Source organism: Rhineura floridana, chromosome 5, assembly GCF_030035675.1.
Source record: "Rhineura floridana isolate rRhiFlo1 chromosome 5, rRhiFlo1.hap2, whole genome shotgun sequence".
NCBI classification, from domain to species: Eukaryota; Metazoa; Chordata; class Lepidosauria; order Squamata; family Rhineuridae; genus Rhineura; species Rhineura floridana.
Window position 1 is genome coordinate 155,990,158 of NC_084484.1, and position 17,213 is coordinate 156,007,370.

Here is a 17,213-nt window from a genome sequence, read left to right on the forward strand (position 1 = left end):
CTTGGCAGTCATAGCAATTTCTCCAACACCAAGCTTTCTTTGGAAATTGCAGGGTGAATATGCGTAGGTCATCCACTTCATCCCACAAAGGATAAGGACAGTCTGAAACATAGTTGTGGTTAAATGTCTGTCTCCTCCAACCCACTGCAGGATACTAAGGCTTAGATAATTATATCTTTAGATTCCTTAGCTCTTTCCCTTTCACTTCTCTCCAAACCCACAGTTTAACTGGGAATATTTGAAATTCCAAGTCCAGGGTGAAAACCTTTAGCTCTTCTTTTTCATATCATAAGACTCTTTTTCTGTATTATACTACTTCACATGGGGAGTCACGTTTTAAAAACTGTTTTTCATGTTTTAAAAAAACTTCATTGCACATAGTCTAGCCCTCTCTCTGGTGGGTTATTTTTTAATGTGCAAGGATTTTTTTTAATATGGATGAGTTGGTCTAAAACAGGATCCCCCTCCTGCAATCTGGAACAATTTAATTTTTGCTCCACCAAAAACCAAAAAGGAGACTCAGGGCAAAATGACTGGCATATCTATAAAAGTTCTGAAGCTCCATAGTAATTTTTTATAGATCTCTCATTTGATGAGAGATATGGGAAACCTTCAATTTTTGTTAGTGTCTGCATTATATGAAATACCTTGTTTCTCAGATTCCCCATTTCAGAAATGTTGCATTGTTTTTCCAAGCATGATAAATTGTATATACATTTATAGTATCTCATAGTACCAAAACCTCCTCTAGGATGCACACCTTAACGTGGTAAGGGGGTTTGAGAGTGTTGAAGCAATGCCATCAGGAGTCTAGACCAAAAGGCTAGACTCCTAGCAGGGACACCCAAGGCAGAATGGTCAAAGCTGAGACACCAGACTAAGATGCATCCAAATTCAGAGGAAGGCAATGATAAACCACCTTGGAATATCTCTTACCACGAAAACCCTATGAACAGAGTATCCAAAATGCAACACAAGATAGTGCTGAAAGGTGAGACCCCCTGGTCAGAAGGCAATCACTGAGCTACTGGGGAAAAACAAGTACAAATAGCTCTGTGACTAATGACGCAGCTGGGTCAAAGCTGAAAGGAAGCCCAGAGGCTGATGCGCACAGATGTGAAAGGAGAGTCCGGAGTTGTACGACACACACAATAGGAACATGGAATGTGAGAAGCATGAACCAGGGAAAGTTAGAAATTGTCAAGCAAGAAATGGAATGTGTCAACATTACAATACTTGGTGTGAGAATTAAAATGGACAGGAATGGGACATTTTCAATCAGGCAACTACAAATTATTTTATGCAGGAAATGAGAAATTATTATTATTATTAATATTATTTATTACATTTGTATACTGCCCCATAGCTGAAGCTCTCTGGGCGGTTTACAACAATTAAAAACATTAAAAACAAATAAACAAATATACAAATTTAAAAACACTTTTGTAAAAAAAAAAAATTAAAAACACATCCTAAAATGCCTATGAGAAGAGGAAAGTCTTGATCTGGCGCCGAAAAGATAACGATGTTGGTGCCAGACACACCTCGTCAAGAACATCATTCCATAATTTGGGGGCCACCACTGAGAAAGCCCTCTCCCTTGTTGCCATCCTCCGAGCTTCCCTCTGAGTAGGCACCCAGAGGAGGGCCTTGGATGTTGAGCGTAGTGTACGGGTGCATTCATGTCGGGAGAGGTGTTCGATCAGGTATTGTGGTCCCAAGTCGTGTAAGGCTTTATAGGTTAAAACCAGCACTTTGAATCGACCTCGGACAGGCAGCCAATGCAAGCGGGCCAGAATCGGTTTTATATGTTCGAACCTCTGGCCCCTGTTACCAATCTGGCTGCTGCATTTTGCACAAGCTGCAGTTTCCGAACCATCTTCAAAGGCAGCCCCACGTAGAGTGCATTGCAGTAATCTAACTTGGAGGTTACCAGAGCATGGACAACTGAAGCCAGGTTATCCCTCTCCAGATAGGGGCATAGCCGGGCCACCAACCGAAGTAGAAGATACTTCGTGCCACCGAGGCTACCTAAGCCTCAAGTGACAAAGATGGTTCTAGGAGAACCCCTAAGCTACAAACCTGCTCCTTCAGGGGGAGTACAACCCCATCCAGGACAGGTTGGACATCCACCATCCTGTCAGAAGAACCACCCACTAGCAGCATCTCAGTCTTGTCTGGATTGAGCCTCAGTTTATTAGCCCTCATCTAGTCCATTGTCGCAGCCAGGCACCAGTTCAGCACATTGACAGCCTCACCTGAAGAAGATGAAAAGGAGAAATAGAGCTGTGTGTCATCAGCATACTGATGGCAACGCACTCCAGAGCTCCTGATGACTGCACCCAATGGTTTCATGTAGATGTTGAACAGCATGGGGGACAGAACTGACTCCTGCGGAACCCCATACTGGAGAGTTCAGGGTGCCGAGCAATGCTCCCCAAGCACCACCTTTTGGAGCCGACCCGCAAAGTAGGAGCGGAACCACCACCATGCAGTCCCTTCCACTCCCAACTCAGCCAGCCTCCCCAGAAGGATACCATGATAGATGGTATCGAAAGCCGCTGAGAGATCAAAGAGAATCAACAGAGTCACACTCCCCCGTCTCTCTCCCAACAGAGGTCATCATACAGGGCAACCAAGGCTGTTTCCGTGCCAAAACCAGGCCTGAAACCTGACTGAAATGGATCTAGATAATCGATCTCATCCAAGTGTGTCTGGAGCTGGCCTGCCACCACTCGTTCCAGGACCTTGCCCAGGAATGGAACATTTGCCACCGGCCTATAATTATTAAGATTTTCTTGGTCCAGGGAGGGTCTCTTCAGGAGTGGTCTCACTACTGCCTCTTTCAGGCAGCCAGGGACCACCCCCTCTCGCAGAGAGGCATGAATCACTTCCCTGGCCCAGCCGGCTGTTCCATCCCTGCTAGCTTTTATTAGCCAAGAAGGGCAAGAATCCAGCACAGAAGTGGTGCACGAACCTGTCCAAGCACTTTGTCAATGTCCTCAAGCTGTACCAACTGAAACTCATCCAAGAAATCGGGACAAGGCTGTGCTCTGGATACCTCGCTTGATTCACCTGCTATAACACTGGAGTCTAAGTCCTGGCAGATGCTAAAGATTTTATCCTGGAAGTGCCTTGCAAATTCATTACAGCGGCCTGTAATTATGAAGAAATGTGGTTGCTTTAATAGTGAGAAGTGTTGTAGCAAAAACAATTAGGAGCTACAACGCAAGGTCTGAGCGGGTGATATCAATGAGATTAAACAGGAAACCTATTAACATAACCATCATCCAAGTCTATGCTCCAACGGCAAACACAGAAGAAGAAGAATTGGAGAGATTTTACGCAGAAGTAAAGGAGGAATTTGCTCACATACCAAAACAGGATGCTCTGATAATCATGGGGGACTGGAATGCAAAAGTAGGGAACAGAGAAGAACTAGGAATTGTGGGGAAATGGGGCTTAGGAGATAGAAATGAAGCAGGAGAAAGACATTAAATTCTGTGAAGCCAATAATTTGTTTCTTGCAAACACATTTTTTGAGCAACCAAAAAGATGACTGTACATGTGGACATCACTGGATGGTCAATATAGGAATCAAATTGATTGTATAATTGGTAGCAGAAGATGGAGAAGTTCCATACTTTCTGCAAAAACAAGACCAGGAGCAGCCTGCAGTACAGATCATGAGCTGGTCATAACGAAAATCAGAGTAAAGCTAAAGAAGAACAACAAAGCAACCAGAATGCCAAAATACAATTTAAATAACATCCCAGAAGAATATAAAGATCAAATAAGGAACAGATTTGAGGCTTTCAACTTAGTTGACAGAGAACCAGAAGAACTATGGAGTGAAGTCAGAGACATGATCAGGGAAGAATGCAAAAAGACAATATCTCTATTTAAAAAAAGAGAAAGACCTCAATGGATGACTGAAGAAACTCTTAAAATGGTTACAGAGAGAAGGAAAGCAAAAGGAGATAGAAACACAGTCAGAACCCTAAATGCAACAATACAGCAACTAGTGTGTAGGGACAAAGAGAACTATTACAATAGTTATTGTATAGAAATAGAAGAGGATACCAAAAAGGGAAGAACAAGAACCCTATTCCAAAAGATTAGAGAAATGAAAGGGAAATTTAAACCACGAGTAGGGATGTTGAATAATCAACAGGGGAGCACACTGACTGACCGAGATGAAATAAAAGGAAGATGGAAGCAGTACACTGAAGAACTCTATAAAAGAGATGCCAGGATGACATTCATTCACGGAGGAACCATATGATAAAGAACCAGAAATTTTAGAATACGAGGTGAAAGCTGCTCTTAAAATACTTGGGAGAAACAAATCACCAGGAATAGACAGCATACCAATAGAGTTGCTAGAAGCTACTGAGACTGAATTTGTCCAAATTTTGACAAATATTTGTCAACAAATATGGAAAACTAAACAATGACCCACAGACTGGAAGCGTTCCATATACATCCCAATTCCAAAGAAAGGGGACCCCAGGGAATGCAGTAATTATCGAACTATTGCCTTAATATCCCATGCAAGTAAAGTAATGCTGAAGATTCTACAGCAAAGGCGCTTTCCATATATGGAGTGAGAAATGCCAGATATCCAAGCTGGATTTAGAAAGGGAAGAGGCATCAAAGATCATATCACAAACACGTTGTATAATGGAACGGAGCAAGGAATTTCAGAAGAAAATCACCCTGTACTTTATAGATTACAGCAAGGCCTTTGTCTGTGTAGATCATGAAAAACTATGGAATGCTCTAAAAGAAATGGGAGTGCCACAGATTGTCCAGATGCACAACCTATACTCTGGAGAAGAGGCTACTGTAAGGACAGAATATGGAGAAACCGATTGGTTCCCAAAAGAAAAGGGTGTGAGACAGGGGTGTATTTTATCACCCTATTTGTTTAATGCATATGCAGAACATATATGAAAAGCGGGATTGGACCAAGATGAAGGAGATGTGAAAATTAGAAGGCGAAATATCAATAATTTAAGATATGCAGACGATACCATACCAGTAATGATTTGAAAAGAATGCTGATGAAAGTTAAAGAGGAAAGCACAAAAGCAGGACTACAGCTGAACGTCAAAAAGACTAAAGTAATGACAACAGAAGATTTGTGTAACTTTAAAGTTGACAGTGAGGATATTGAACTTAGAATCATAGGATAGTAGAGTTGGAAGGGGCCTATAAGGCCATCAAGTCCAACCCCCTGCTCAGTGCAGGAAGCCAAATCAAAGCATTCCCAACAGATGGCTGTCCAGCTGCCTCTTGAATGCCTCCAGTGTCGGAGAGCCCACTACCTCCGTAGGTAATTGGTTCCATTGTTGTATGGCTCTAACAGTTAGGAAGTTTTTCCTGATGTCCAGTCAAAATCTGGCTTCCTGCAACTTGAGCCTATTATTCCGTGTCCTGCACTCTGGGATGATTGAGAAGAGATCCCGGCCCTCCTCTGTGTGACAACCTTTCATGTGCTTGAAGAGTGCTACCATATCTCCCCTCAGTCTTCTCTTCTTCAGGCTAAACATGCCCAGTCCTTTCAGTCTCTCCTCATAGGGCTTGGTTTCTAGTCCCCTGATCATCCTTGTTGCCCTTCTCTGAACCTGTTCCAGTTTGTCTGCATCCTTCTTGAAGTGTGGAGACCAGAACTGGACACAGTATTCAAGATGAGGCCTAACCAGTGTTGAATAGAGGAGAACTAATACTTCACACGATTTGGAAACTATACTTCTGTTAATGCAGCCTAATATAGCACTTGCCTTTTTTTACAGCCACACCACACTGTTGACTCATATTCAGCTGTGATCAACGACAATTCCAAGATCCTTCGCGCATGTTGTACGGCTGAGCCAAATATCCCCCATCTTATAACTGTGCATTTGGTTTCTTTTTCCTAAGTGTAGAACTTTGCATTTATCCCTGTTGAATTTCATTCTGTTGTTTTCAGCCCAATGCTCCAGCCTATCAAGGTCCCTTTGATTTTTGTTTCTGTCTTCCACGGTATTAGCTATGCCCCCCAATTTTGTATCATCTGCAAATTTGATAAGCATGCTCTGTACCTCCTCATCCAAGTCGTTAATAAAAATGTTGAAGAGCACTGGGCCCAGGACCGAGCCCTGTGGTACCCCATTCGTTACTTCTGCCCAGTTTGAGAAGGAACTATTGATAAGCACTCTTTGAGTACGATTCTGGAGCCAGCTGTGGATCCACCTGATAGTTGTTCCATCCAGCCCACATTTAGCTAGCTTGCTAATCAGAATATCATGGGGCACTTTGTCAAAAGCTTTGCTGAAGTCGAGATATATTATGTCCACAGCATTCCCACACTCTACAAGGGAGGTTACCCGATCAAACATGAGATAAGGTTAGTTTGGCAGGATTTGTTCTTCATAAATCCATGTTGGCTCCTAGTAATCACTGCATTGTTTTCAAGGTGCTTACAGATTGACTGCTTTATAATCTGCTCCAGAGTTTTTCCAGGGATTAATGTTAGGCCGACTGGTCTGTAGTTCCCCAGTTCCTCCTTTTTGTCCTTTTGGAAGATAGGGACAACATTAGCTCTCCTCCAGCCATCTGGCACTTCACTAGTCTTCCACAATTTCGCAAAGATAATAGATAGCGGTTCTGAGAGTTCTTCAGCCAATTCCTTCAATACTCTAGGATGCAGTTTATTGGGCCCTGCCCATTTGAACTCATTCAAAGTGATTAGGTATTCCTTGACCGTTTGTCGAGCTCAAGCTCCAATCCTGCCCCTATCTACTTCATGTTTCCCAGGAGGGTCAGAGACCCTTTTTTGGGAGAAGACTGAGCCAAAGTAGGAATTGAGCACTTCTGCCTTTTCTGTGTCATCTGTTATCATTTTGCCTTCCTCATTGAGTAGCTGTGCCACCATTTCTTTTCTCTGTCTTTTACTATGGATGTACCTGAAGAAAGCTTTTTTGTTGCTTTTAGCATCCCTCGCTAACCTCAGCTCATTCTCAGCTTTAGCCTTCTTGACACCATCCCTGCAATTCCGTGATACCTGCCTGTACTCTTCCTTTGTGGCCTGGCCTTCTTTCCACTTCCTGTATGTGTCTTTTTTTGTTTTCAGGTCATCTCTAAGCTTTTCATGAAGCCACATTGGCTTCTTCTGCTGTTTCCCCCTTTTTTCCTTGTTGGAATTGCTTGCCATTGTGCTTTTAGAATTTCCTTTTTTAGAAACTCCCACCCGTCTTGGACTCCTTTTCTCATTAGGGTGGCTTGCCATGGAACCATACTTACAATTGTTCCGAGTTTATTGAAATAAGCTTTCCTGAAGTCCAGGGTGTGCGTATGGCTACTCTCAGCTTTTGCTTATGTTAAAATCAAGAATTCAAGTATGTTGTGGTCACTTTCCCCCAGAGTTCCCATAACTGCCACTTCATCCACCAAATCATCTCTGTTGGTTAGAATCAAGTCCAGGATAGCTGATCCTCTGGTTGCTTCCTCCACTTTCTGTAGGAGAAAGTTATCTCCAACACAAGTGAGAAATTTCTTAGAGGGGCCGTGTTTGGCAGAATTTGTCTCCCAACAGATATCGGGATAATTGAAGTCCCCCATTACTACTACATCATGCCTCCTCAAAACATTGGCAATTTGCTTTTCAAAAGTTACATTCTCGTCTTCTCCTTGATTGGGTGGTCAGTAGTAGACTCCAAGCACCACATTCGTTTTATTACTTGCCACATTAATTTTAATCCAGATAGTTGTCAAGGATTATCAATACGTCAGCACAGACTGGGGAGGGCAGCTATGAGAGAACTAGAAAAGGACCTCATATGCAAAGATGTGTCACTGAACACTAAAGTGTTCAGACCATGGTATTCCTGATCTTTATGTATGATGTGAAAGATGGACAGTGAAAAAAGCGGATAGAAGAAAAATCAACTCATTTGAAATGTGGTGTTGGAGGACAGCTTTGCGGATACCATGGACCATGAAAAAGACAAATAATTGGGTGTGAGAACAAATTAAACCAGAACTGTGACTAGAAGCTAAAATGATGAACCTGAGGTTACCATCCTTTGGACACATAATGAGAAGACATGATTCACTAGAAAAGACCATAATGCTGGGGAAAACAGAAGGGAGTAGAAAAAGAGGAAGACCAATCAATGGATTGATTCCATGAAGGAAGCCACAGACTGATCTTAACAAGATCTGAACAGGGTGGTTCATGACAGATGCTCTTGGAGGTCACTGATCCATAGAGTCGCCATAAGTCGTAATCGACTTGAAGGCACATAACAACAGCAACAAAGTACTGAAAAGAAATGCGTGGCTTGTCCTAGCAAGGTGCTGTTGTAAAGTTCTGTGCCAAGTTCCACAGAGCACGGAACTGGTAAATGGGTGGTTCTTTGAGCCAAGAAACACCTGGGTGCAGTTCAATCAGTGTTATGTATTTTCACTCCTGTTGATTTCATTGCAAAAGAGAAGCACATGAAACATAAAAGTCTGTAACTCTGATGAATCAATCCTTTCTTCACAAATAGTGCTACATTTTGTTTTAGATACATAAGCTTACAAAATGTTACTTTCCATCCAGACTTCCAGAAGGGCTAGTGAAAGCCCTTTTATGGGGATTACAGATTGTGTCAGCGGGGATGGGGGGCAACAACACCAGATCCTTCAGTCTTTGTGTTCTAAGATTAGCTTGAAAAGGATCTGGGGAGGTATTCTTCCCCCCACACCACCACTATAGCAGTGGAGCAATCCGTTTTCCATGGGAATGTTTTGGTATAATACTGGGGCATAATTTTTTTTTAAGATGCTCTCCCTGTGGTTCAGAATCCACAAGAGCTACAATGGAAACAGGAGGGGGACATTCAAAGTGACTTCAACCTCAACCAAAAAACTGGCAATAGCATTCTCATTTATGATTGCACAACAATTCATGGTGCAAATTAATCACAATTTTATTCTCTGTAACTTTGCTCTAGACTTGGTAAGAGCAGCTGTTAAGATGCTAAAAGCAAAAGCAAAAAAAAGCAGCAAAAGTGGAGTAGAAACCCATGGTTTTGCAGTGCTTCAGTGTATTTCGTGGTATTCTGTGAACAACATTAAAAATATGCTGGTAGATCTAACACAATGCTTGGTTTCACCTCCCCCCAGCTTAAGAATTTTCACTGGTGCAACAAGTGGGAGCCTTGGATCTACTCAGGTGTCTTTATGTAACAGTTATGCAGAACTGAGAATCCTGAGGGCTGTGTGGATCTGGGAGGATGCTTTTGTAATACAAGAGTCCACAGACACATATGCACACCTACCTGATGTCGCAGTACGGTCCTGTGGAAACGGGCTTCATTTTGAAAAAGCACAAGACTTGAGAATAGGAACATCATAGGAAGCTGCCTTATGCAGAATCAGATCATTGTTCCATCTAGCTCAGTATTGTCTACACTGACGTGTAGCAGCTGTCCAGGTTTATAGATGAGTCCAGTCATACTTGGAGTTGCTAGCAACTAAACCTGGGACCTTCTGCATATGAAGTATGTGTTCTGTCATTGAGCTGCAGCTCTTCCCTAACACTGTGTGAATAGAATCATTTTGTAAGTTCTGTATTATGCATTATGATAATGTTGCTTTTTTATTCTGCTGCGTGTCTGAATTGGTTAACCATATGCTGAATAGCAAGAATAAGCAACAGCTCAATGTATATATATATATATTATTTGTCTAGGTCTTTTATGCTGTGTTGGACCAAATATACCATGGGAAACATCCTCTAGAGAAGTCAACCACAGAAATTTTAAAGGAAACACAAGAAAAATTTTACGGATTGCCATATGTTCCTAATACTGTGAGTACTGTGTTTCATGCTGATTGATATTTTAGAAGGAAATGAAGATTAGACAGCTAATATCCTTTTCATGTTAACAGACAGAATTAGGTCATTTTTCAGTTTGCTTCTTAGTGAAATGAATTTTCATAAATTCCCATACACTGCACAAGTAGAATAGGTGGATTTTTTTCTCAGTTCTGTGGTTTTGCTTAAGAAACACTGGGTTGTGTCTAACATTGCCATTTCACTTAGACAACAGACTTTGCTTGCACAACTGAACTTCCTCCTCTCCTTTGCAGCCCCCTGCACATCCCCCACATCTGCTCCAGAGGATTAGGAGACACTCTGGGGCAGATTTGGGGAGAGTGTGGAGGGAGGAAAGGGAAGTCACGTTGCTTGAGTGGAATATAGCTCATGCAGTCTTGGATATAACCCATTGGGTGAAGCACCAATACAGTAATAGAATCATATAATAGCAGAGTTGGAAGGATTATAAGGCCATCGAGTCCAACCCCCTGTTCAATGCAGGAATCAAATACAAGAGAACCAGCTGAGATCCTGCGGGGAAAAACCTGACAGGGTAGGGAGGATGATGAACAATGAAAATTGGTTCTTTTGCTTATTCCCTTTCCCAGTGCTCCCTTCACATTCTCATCCCTCCATAACATAAGACATCTTATCACACACAGGGATATACTGACATGCATTCCTCTGCAGTGACCCAAGCATTTATTACTCTTCCTCGTCTTTTCACCTGAGGAATGGTGAGATGTGGTGAGTGATGGCCAACCTCAACAGAGTCAAACAGTTCCAGCTATTTTGGGGGGAATCTCCAGCCCTGAGGAAATCAGCAGGCATATTTGCTAGGTTGGGTCACTGTCAGCATTGTATTGTAGCCCATCATGTCAACAACAACATTTTATTGCAGTCAGCCAACCATTAAAAAGTACACACCTGGATAAATACATAATCTTTGTTTGTTTATGTGATTTACACCCCATCCTTTCTCCCAGTAGGAGCCTGGGACGGCAAACAAAAACACTAAAAACACTCTAAAACTCATAAAAACAGACTGTAAAACACATTACAACAAAACATCTTTAAAACGTTAAACTAAAGTTTCTTTGAAAACATATTTTTAATTTTTAAAAAAAACATCTTAAAAGCAATTCCAACACAGATGCATATAGAATCATAGACTCATAGAATAGTAGAGTTGGAAGAGGCCTATAAGGCCATCAAGTCCAAATGCAGGAATCCAAATCAAAGCATTCCCAACAGATGGCTGTCCAGCTGCCTCTTGAATGCCTCCAGTGTCGGAGAGCCCACTACCTCTCTAGGTATGGTTCCATTGCCGTATGGCTGTAACAGTTAGGAGATTTTTCCTGATGTTCAGGCGAAATCTGGCTTCCTGCAACTTGAGCCCGTTATTCTGTGTCCTGCATTCTGGGATGATTGAGAAGAGATCCCGGCCCTCCTCTGTGTGACAATCTTTCATGTACTTGAAGAGTGCTATCATATCTCCCATCAGTCTTCTCTTCTCCAGGCTAAACATGCCCAGTTCTTTCAGTCTCTCCACATAGGGCTTTGTTTCCAGTCCCCTGATCATCCTTGTTGCCCTCCTCTGAACGTCTTCCAGTTTGTCTGCATCCTTCTTGAAGTGCAGAGACCAGAACTGGATGCAGTATTCAAGATGAGGCCTAACCAGTGCTGAATAGAGGGGAGCTAGTACTTCATGCGATTTGGAAACTATACTTCTGTTAATGCAGCCTAATATAGCTTGCCTTTTTTGCAGCCACATCACACTGTTGGCTCATATTCAGCTTGTGATCAACAACAATTCCAAGATCCTTCTCACATGTTGTACTGCTGAGCCAAGTATCCCCCATCTTATAACTGTGCATTTGGTTTCTTTTTCCTAAGTGTAGAACTTTGCATTTATCCCTGTTGAATTTCATTCTGTTGTTTTCAGCCCAATGCTCCAGCCTATCAAGGTCCCTTTGAATTTTGTTTCTGTCTTCCACGGTATTAGCTGTGCCCCCCAACCGAGCCCTGTGGTACCCTACTCGTTACTTCCGCCCATTATATGGTGATAAGGTGTCTACTTAAAAGACTTATTGAAAGAGGAAGGTCTTCAGTAGGCACCAAAAAGATAACAGAGGTGGCACCTGCCTAATATCTAAGGGGAGTTCCAAAGGGTAGGTGCCACAAAAGTAAAGGTCTGCTTCCTATGTTGTGTGGAACAGACCTCCTGATAAGATGGTATCTGCAGGAGGCCCTCACTTGCAGAGTGCAGTGATTGACTGGGTATGTAAGGGGTGAGATGATCTTTTAGGTATCCTGGTCCCAAGCTGTATAGGGCTTTTTACACCAAAATGAGAACCTTGAACTTAACCCAGTAGCTAATAGGCAGCCAGTGCAATTCTTTCAGCAGTGCGGTGACATGCTGGCAATACCCTGCTCCAGTTAGCAGTCACCCTGCTGTATTTTGCACCAGCTGCAGCTTCCAGACCAACCTTAAGGGCAGCCCCACATAGAGCGCATTACAGTAATCCAACCTGGAGATTACCAGTGCATGGACAACAGTGGTCAGACCATCCCAGTCCAGAAACAGCTGCAGCTGTCTTACCAGCCAAAGCTGGTAAAAGTCACACCTAGCCACTGAGGTCACCTGGGCCTCTAGCAACAAAGATGAATCCAGGAGCACCTCCAGACTGTGGACCTGCTGTTTCAGAGGGAGTACGAGCCCATCCAAAGCAAGCAGCTGACGAATTATCTGAACGTGGGAACCACCAACCCACAGTTCCTCCATCTTGCTAGGAGTCAGATTCAATTTATTGGCCCTTATCCAGCCCACCACTGAGTTCAGGCACCGGTCCAGGGCTTGCATAGCCTCTCCCAGTTCAGATGTTACAGAGAAATAGAGCGGGGTATCATTGGCATCCTGCTGACACCTCGCTCCAAATCTCCTGATGACTGCTCCCAAGGGCTTCATATAGTTGTTAAACAGCATGGGGGACAATATGATACCCTGAGGCACCCCACAGCACTACTGCCAAGGGGCGAAAAGACAATCACTCAGTGCTGTTCTCTGAAAACAACCCTGGAGGTAGGATCGGAATTACTGTAAAACAGTGCCTCTGATACCCATCTCACCAAGTCAGCTCAAAAGAATACCATGGTCAATAGTATCAAAAGCCACTGAGAGATCAAGTAGGAATAACAGGATCAGACTCCCCCGTCCTCCTTACGATAAAGGTCATCCATCAGGGCGACCAAGGCCGATTCAGTCCCATAAACAAGCCTGAACCCAGATTGGAATGGGTGAAGATAATCTGTTTCAGCAAAGAGTACTTGGCAATTGCAGTGCCACAACCCTTTCAGTCACCTTCCCTAAAAGGGATATTTGCAAGTGGGCAGTAGTTGTCACAAACCAGTGGGTCCAGGATGGGCTTTTTCAGGAGCAGTCAGATCACTGCTTCTTTCAGGGCAGCTGGAACCACTTCCTCCCACAATGATACATTGATGTTTCACTGGATACCTCACTGGGGGAGGAGTGGACAGGGCATCAAGATTGCTTTGGAGGTGAGGAAATTTACCCTCAAAGTGCCTTGAAAAAATTCACAGTGGGCCTACAAAGGGTCTAAAATTCAGTTTCCTGGAGTTGATATCAACGGGCCCTTGACAATTCGGAAAAGCTCCACTGGATGGCTACTTGATGCAGTGGTGGCAGACAAGCCTTCTTCGGCACCCTCATCACCACACAGTAGGCACTGTTATGATGTTTTACTCATGTCTGATCATCCTCACAGCACTTTTTTTGCCACTTGCATCTAGCCATCATCTAGCCTGTTTCGTTGCCCATAGTTCATTGGTGTACCCAGGTGCAAACCGGGCTCCACAATACCAGAGAGGGCTCTCAAGGGCAACCATGTTGAGCCTGACACGCTTTGCTTTTCCACAGCATGACAAGGGCTTCAACACGGTCTCCTACCGTATCTACTGGGAACTCCCCCAGGGCATTCAGGAATCCAGTGGATTCCATTAGTCTCCAGGTGCGGACCATCTTCATCTGTCCACCATGTGTGCAAGGGAGGATCAGAGCCGTAAGTCTAAACTTCACCAGGAAGTGGTCTGATCACGACAGTGGGGTGACATCTACCCCCCCATCTCCAGACCACCCATTCCTCCATCTGGAGCAAAACCCAAGTCGAGGGTGTGCCCTGCCCTATGCGTCAGGCCAGTGAGAACTTAAGACAACTCCATGGTTATCATGGAGGCCATGAAGTCCCAAGCTGTAATACTAGAGGCAGCCTCAGCATGGACATTAAAATCACCCAGGACTACTGTTCTGGGCTCCTGTAATACCACAACTGCGATGGCCTTTGCCAGCTCTATCAGAGAAGCTGCCGGGCAGCAGGTACACCAGCAGCAACCCTAGTTTACTGTCTCCTTGGCCCGACACCAGGTGCTGGCCTTCGCAGCCAGCTCAGTTTCCTGGTGACAGAGATGGAAGTTCTGTAGACAACAGCAACTCCTCCTCCCTGTCCCTGCAGCCTGCATTAGTGTTGCACTGAATATCCAGGTGGGCAAATCTAGGTCAGATCAACTCCTCCCAGCTCACCCACCCAGGTCTCAATAATTCACACCAAATCGGCACTCTCATGAATGAGTGTGGTCTTATTGTGTACTGACCATTAAAAAGTACACAACTGGATAGACACATAATCATAAAATCAAAAGAGCAAAGGTGAGGATTTCAGAGGCAGTCATGGCCTGGCAGAGGGGAAATCGAATTTGCAGTTGAAGGTAAACTGTAAACATGCAATGTGGTGGTATTATTATCATCTTCAATTATTAGCTGCCTTTGTCTCGCCCAAAGCCAGAAATTCCGGACGCACTTGGTTCTGTGAGTTTTTCTCTTTTTATTTATTTATTATTTGATTTATATCCTGCCCTTCCTCCCAGCAGGAGCCCAATTTATTAAAGTTACAGCAACTTCAAAAGCCTTCTGACTGATCCAACTATGTATGATTTCTAAGAACTAATTTCCCTGACTAATTCTAACTATGCATGCCCCCAAGCTACAGACAGACACAGTAAAGTAAACCCCCCCTTGCGCGCCTCTTTAAGAGGGCTTGACTTTCACACGAAGTCTTTGGCTCTGCCTTAACCCTGACCGTTCCTCTTTGTTCCTCTGAATTCTTCGAGAGCGAGGTGAGGGGGGTTGGATCTCAGGTTCCTCCTCTGAGTGGGGAGGGCTAACAGGTTGGGGAAGCATGGGAACTTGCTGGGCGCCCGGCTGGGTATCTTCAACCTGGCAAGGCGGTTCCTCTGGTGTGAGCAAAGGGGGTGAGCCCATCCCACCAGTCTCTGACAGTTCAGTCTGCAAGCCCTGTGTGGCAAAGACCAGGTTGAGCCACATGTGTTGGGCCGTTGATGTGTGGAGTGCCTGAAGATCACAAATATGGCTGGTTTGGTGTGTGTACAACCTGTGGAAGCACACTTTGCTCTGGATCCAAAGAACCACACAGCTCTGTGTGTACCCACATGCCATGTGGCAAGCTTCTTTTGAAACTGAAGAGAATTTAATAAGGAGTTTGTGATATACTTTAAAGTGAGTGAAGAGGAGTCTACCATTGAAAAGAGGGTGGCGGAAGTAAAAATGTCATTGGTATGTCCAATGACTTGGATGTTCCTAAAGTAGTTTTCTGGACCCCAGTCATAGTGTAGGTTTGCTGTAAAGCATAGAAACAAAATACTGAGACCACTTTAAAATGTTTCAGTGTTGCTTTGTTTGTAATTTCCTAAGGGTATAAAGTAATCATTAGCCTACATGCATTTTACACAGTTGATCCTAAAAACACTTTAAATGTTTAATGAATAACTTGTGAATTTTGTTAATTCATATAGAAAGCAGAAGTGGGTCATTTTTAAATCAAATGTATGTTGTGGTCAATGTGGCCCTTTCATTCAATTTTACAAACATAGGAAATGCAAAAAAACAGATTTTAGAGACATCCCTTAGTTTTGGAATATTTGTAACTTGCTGCTTCAGCCAAAGTGGAAAACGCATTTGTTTATTCCAATTGTATACCCTTGGATTAACTTTCAACTGGGTCATCTTAAAGTACACTGTAAAACCAGATTTTACGAGACTGAGTGTAGAAAGAGGAAAATTAAATGAATGTGTAACAAACCCTTTGTGGAATTTTCTGTAAATAGTCTCTGGTGATTGGTTTATAAAGGTGGTTTCATGAACTCAGCATTCATTTCAAAACCATAACAAAGTTGGTACTTTGAAAACCAGCACATACATCTTGGATGGCTTTTAAAAAAATGAATAATATGAACCCTTGCATTTCCCTATTTAAACAGGAAAACTACAGATAATTATGCAAATCAATAGGAAGTTGAATCACATCTAATTCCCACTGAAACCAGTGTTTTCAATTCCCATTGAAAGCAACTAACTGGTCCTGTTAATTTTAGTAGCATTTAAGCCCACTATTTTTCTTTGAAGTGGGCCAACAGTTTTCGTGAAACATTTTTTCCTTAGCTAAACTATTCACAGTTGTTGAAGCAGAATGTTTGGAAGCTGTTGAATAGTAAACCACTTTCTAACTTTTAAAGAAAAGCTGACCATATGAAATTCAGCCTTTTAAATTTGTCAACAAATATGGAAAACTAAACAATGGCCCACAGACTGGAAGCATTCAATATACATCCTAATTCCAAAAAAAGGGGATCCCATGTAATGCAGTAATTATCGAACTATTGCCTTAATATCCCGTACAAGTAAAGTAATGCTCAAGATTCTACAACAAAGGCTCTTACCATATATAGAACGAGAAATGCCAGATGTCCAAGCTGGATTTAGAAAAGGAAGAGGCACTAGTGGTCATATCACCAGCATATGTTGGATAATGGAATGGACCAAGGAATTTCAGAAGAAAATCACCCTGTGCTTTATAGATTACAGCAAAGCCTTTGATTGTGTAGATCATGAAAAACTATGGAATGCTCTAAAAGAAATGGGGGTGCCACAGCATCTGATTGTCCTGATGCACAACCTATAATCTAGACAAGAGGCTACTGTAAGGGCAGAATATGGAGAAACCAATTGGTTCCCAGTCGGAAAGGGTGTGAGACGGATGTATTTTATCAACCTATTTGTTTACTCTATACACAGAACATACCATATAGAAAGCGGGATTGGACCAAGGTGAAGGAGGTGTGAAAATTGCAGGGAGAAATATCAATAATTTAAAATATGCAGATGATACCATACTACTAGCAGAAACCAGTAATGATTTGAAACGAATGCTGTTGAAAGTTAAAGAGGAAAGCACAAAAGCAGGACTACAGCTGAACATCAAGAAGACTA

At 43.0% G+C, this 17,213-nt stretch overlaps 1 protein-coding gene across 1 annotated transcript in view; it reads left to right on the top strand.

The window, feature by feature from the left end:
• MIPEP (mitochondrial intermediate peptidase) overlaps nucleotides 1-17,213 on the top strand; it is a 129,001-nt gene that overhangs the window by 63,226 nt on the left and 48,562 nt on the right. Inside the window, exon 16 of the mRNA XM_061628547.1 lies at nucleotides 9,725-9,844. Within this exon, the coding sequence (XP_061484531.1) occupies nucleotides 9,725-9,844 (120 nt within the window). The remainder of the gene's footprint in view (nucleotides 1-9,724; nucleotides 9,845-17,213) is intronic.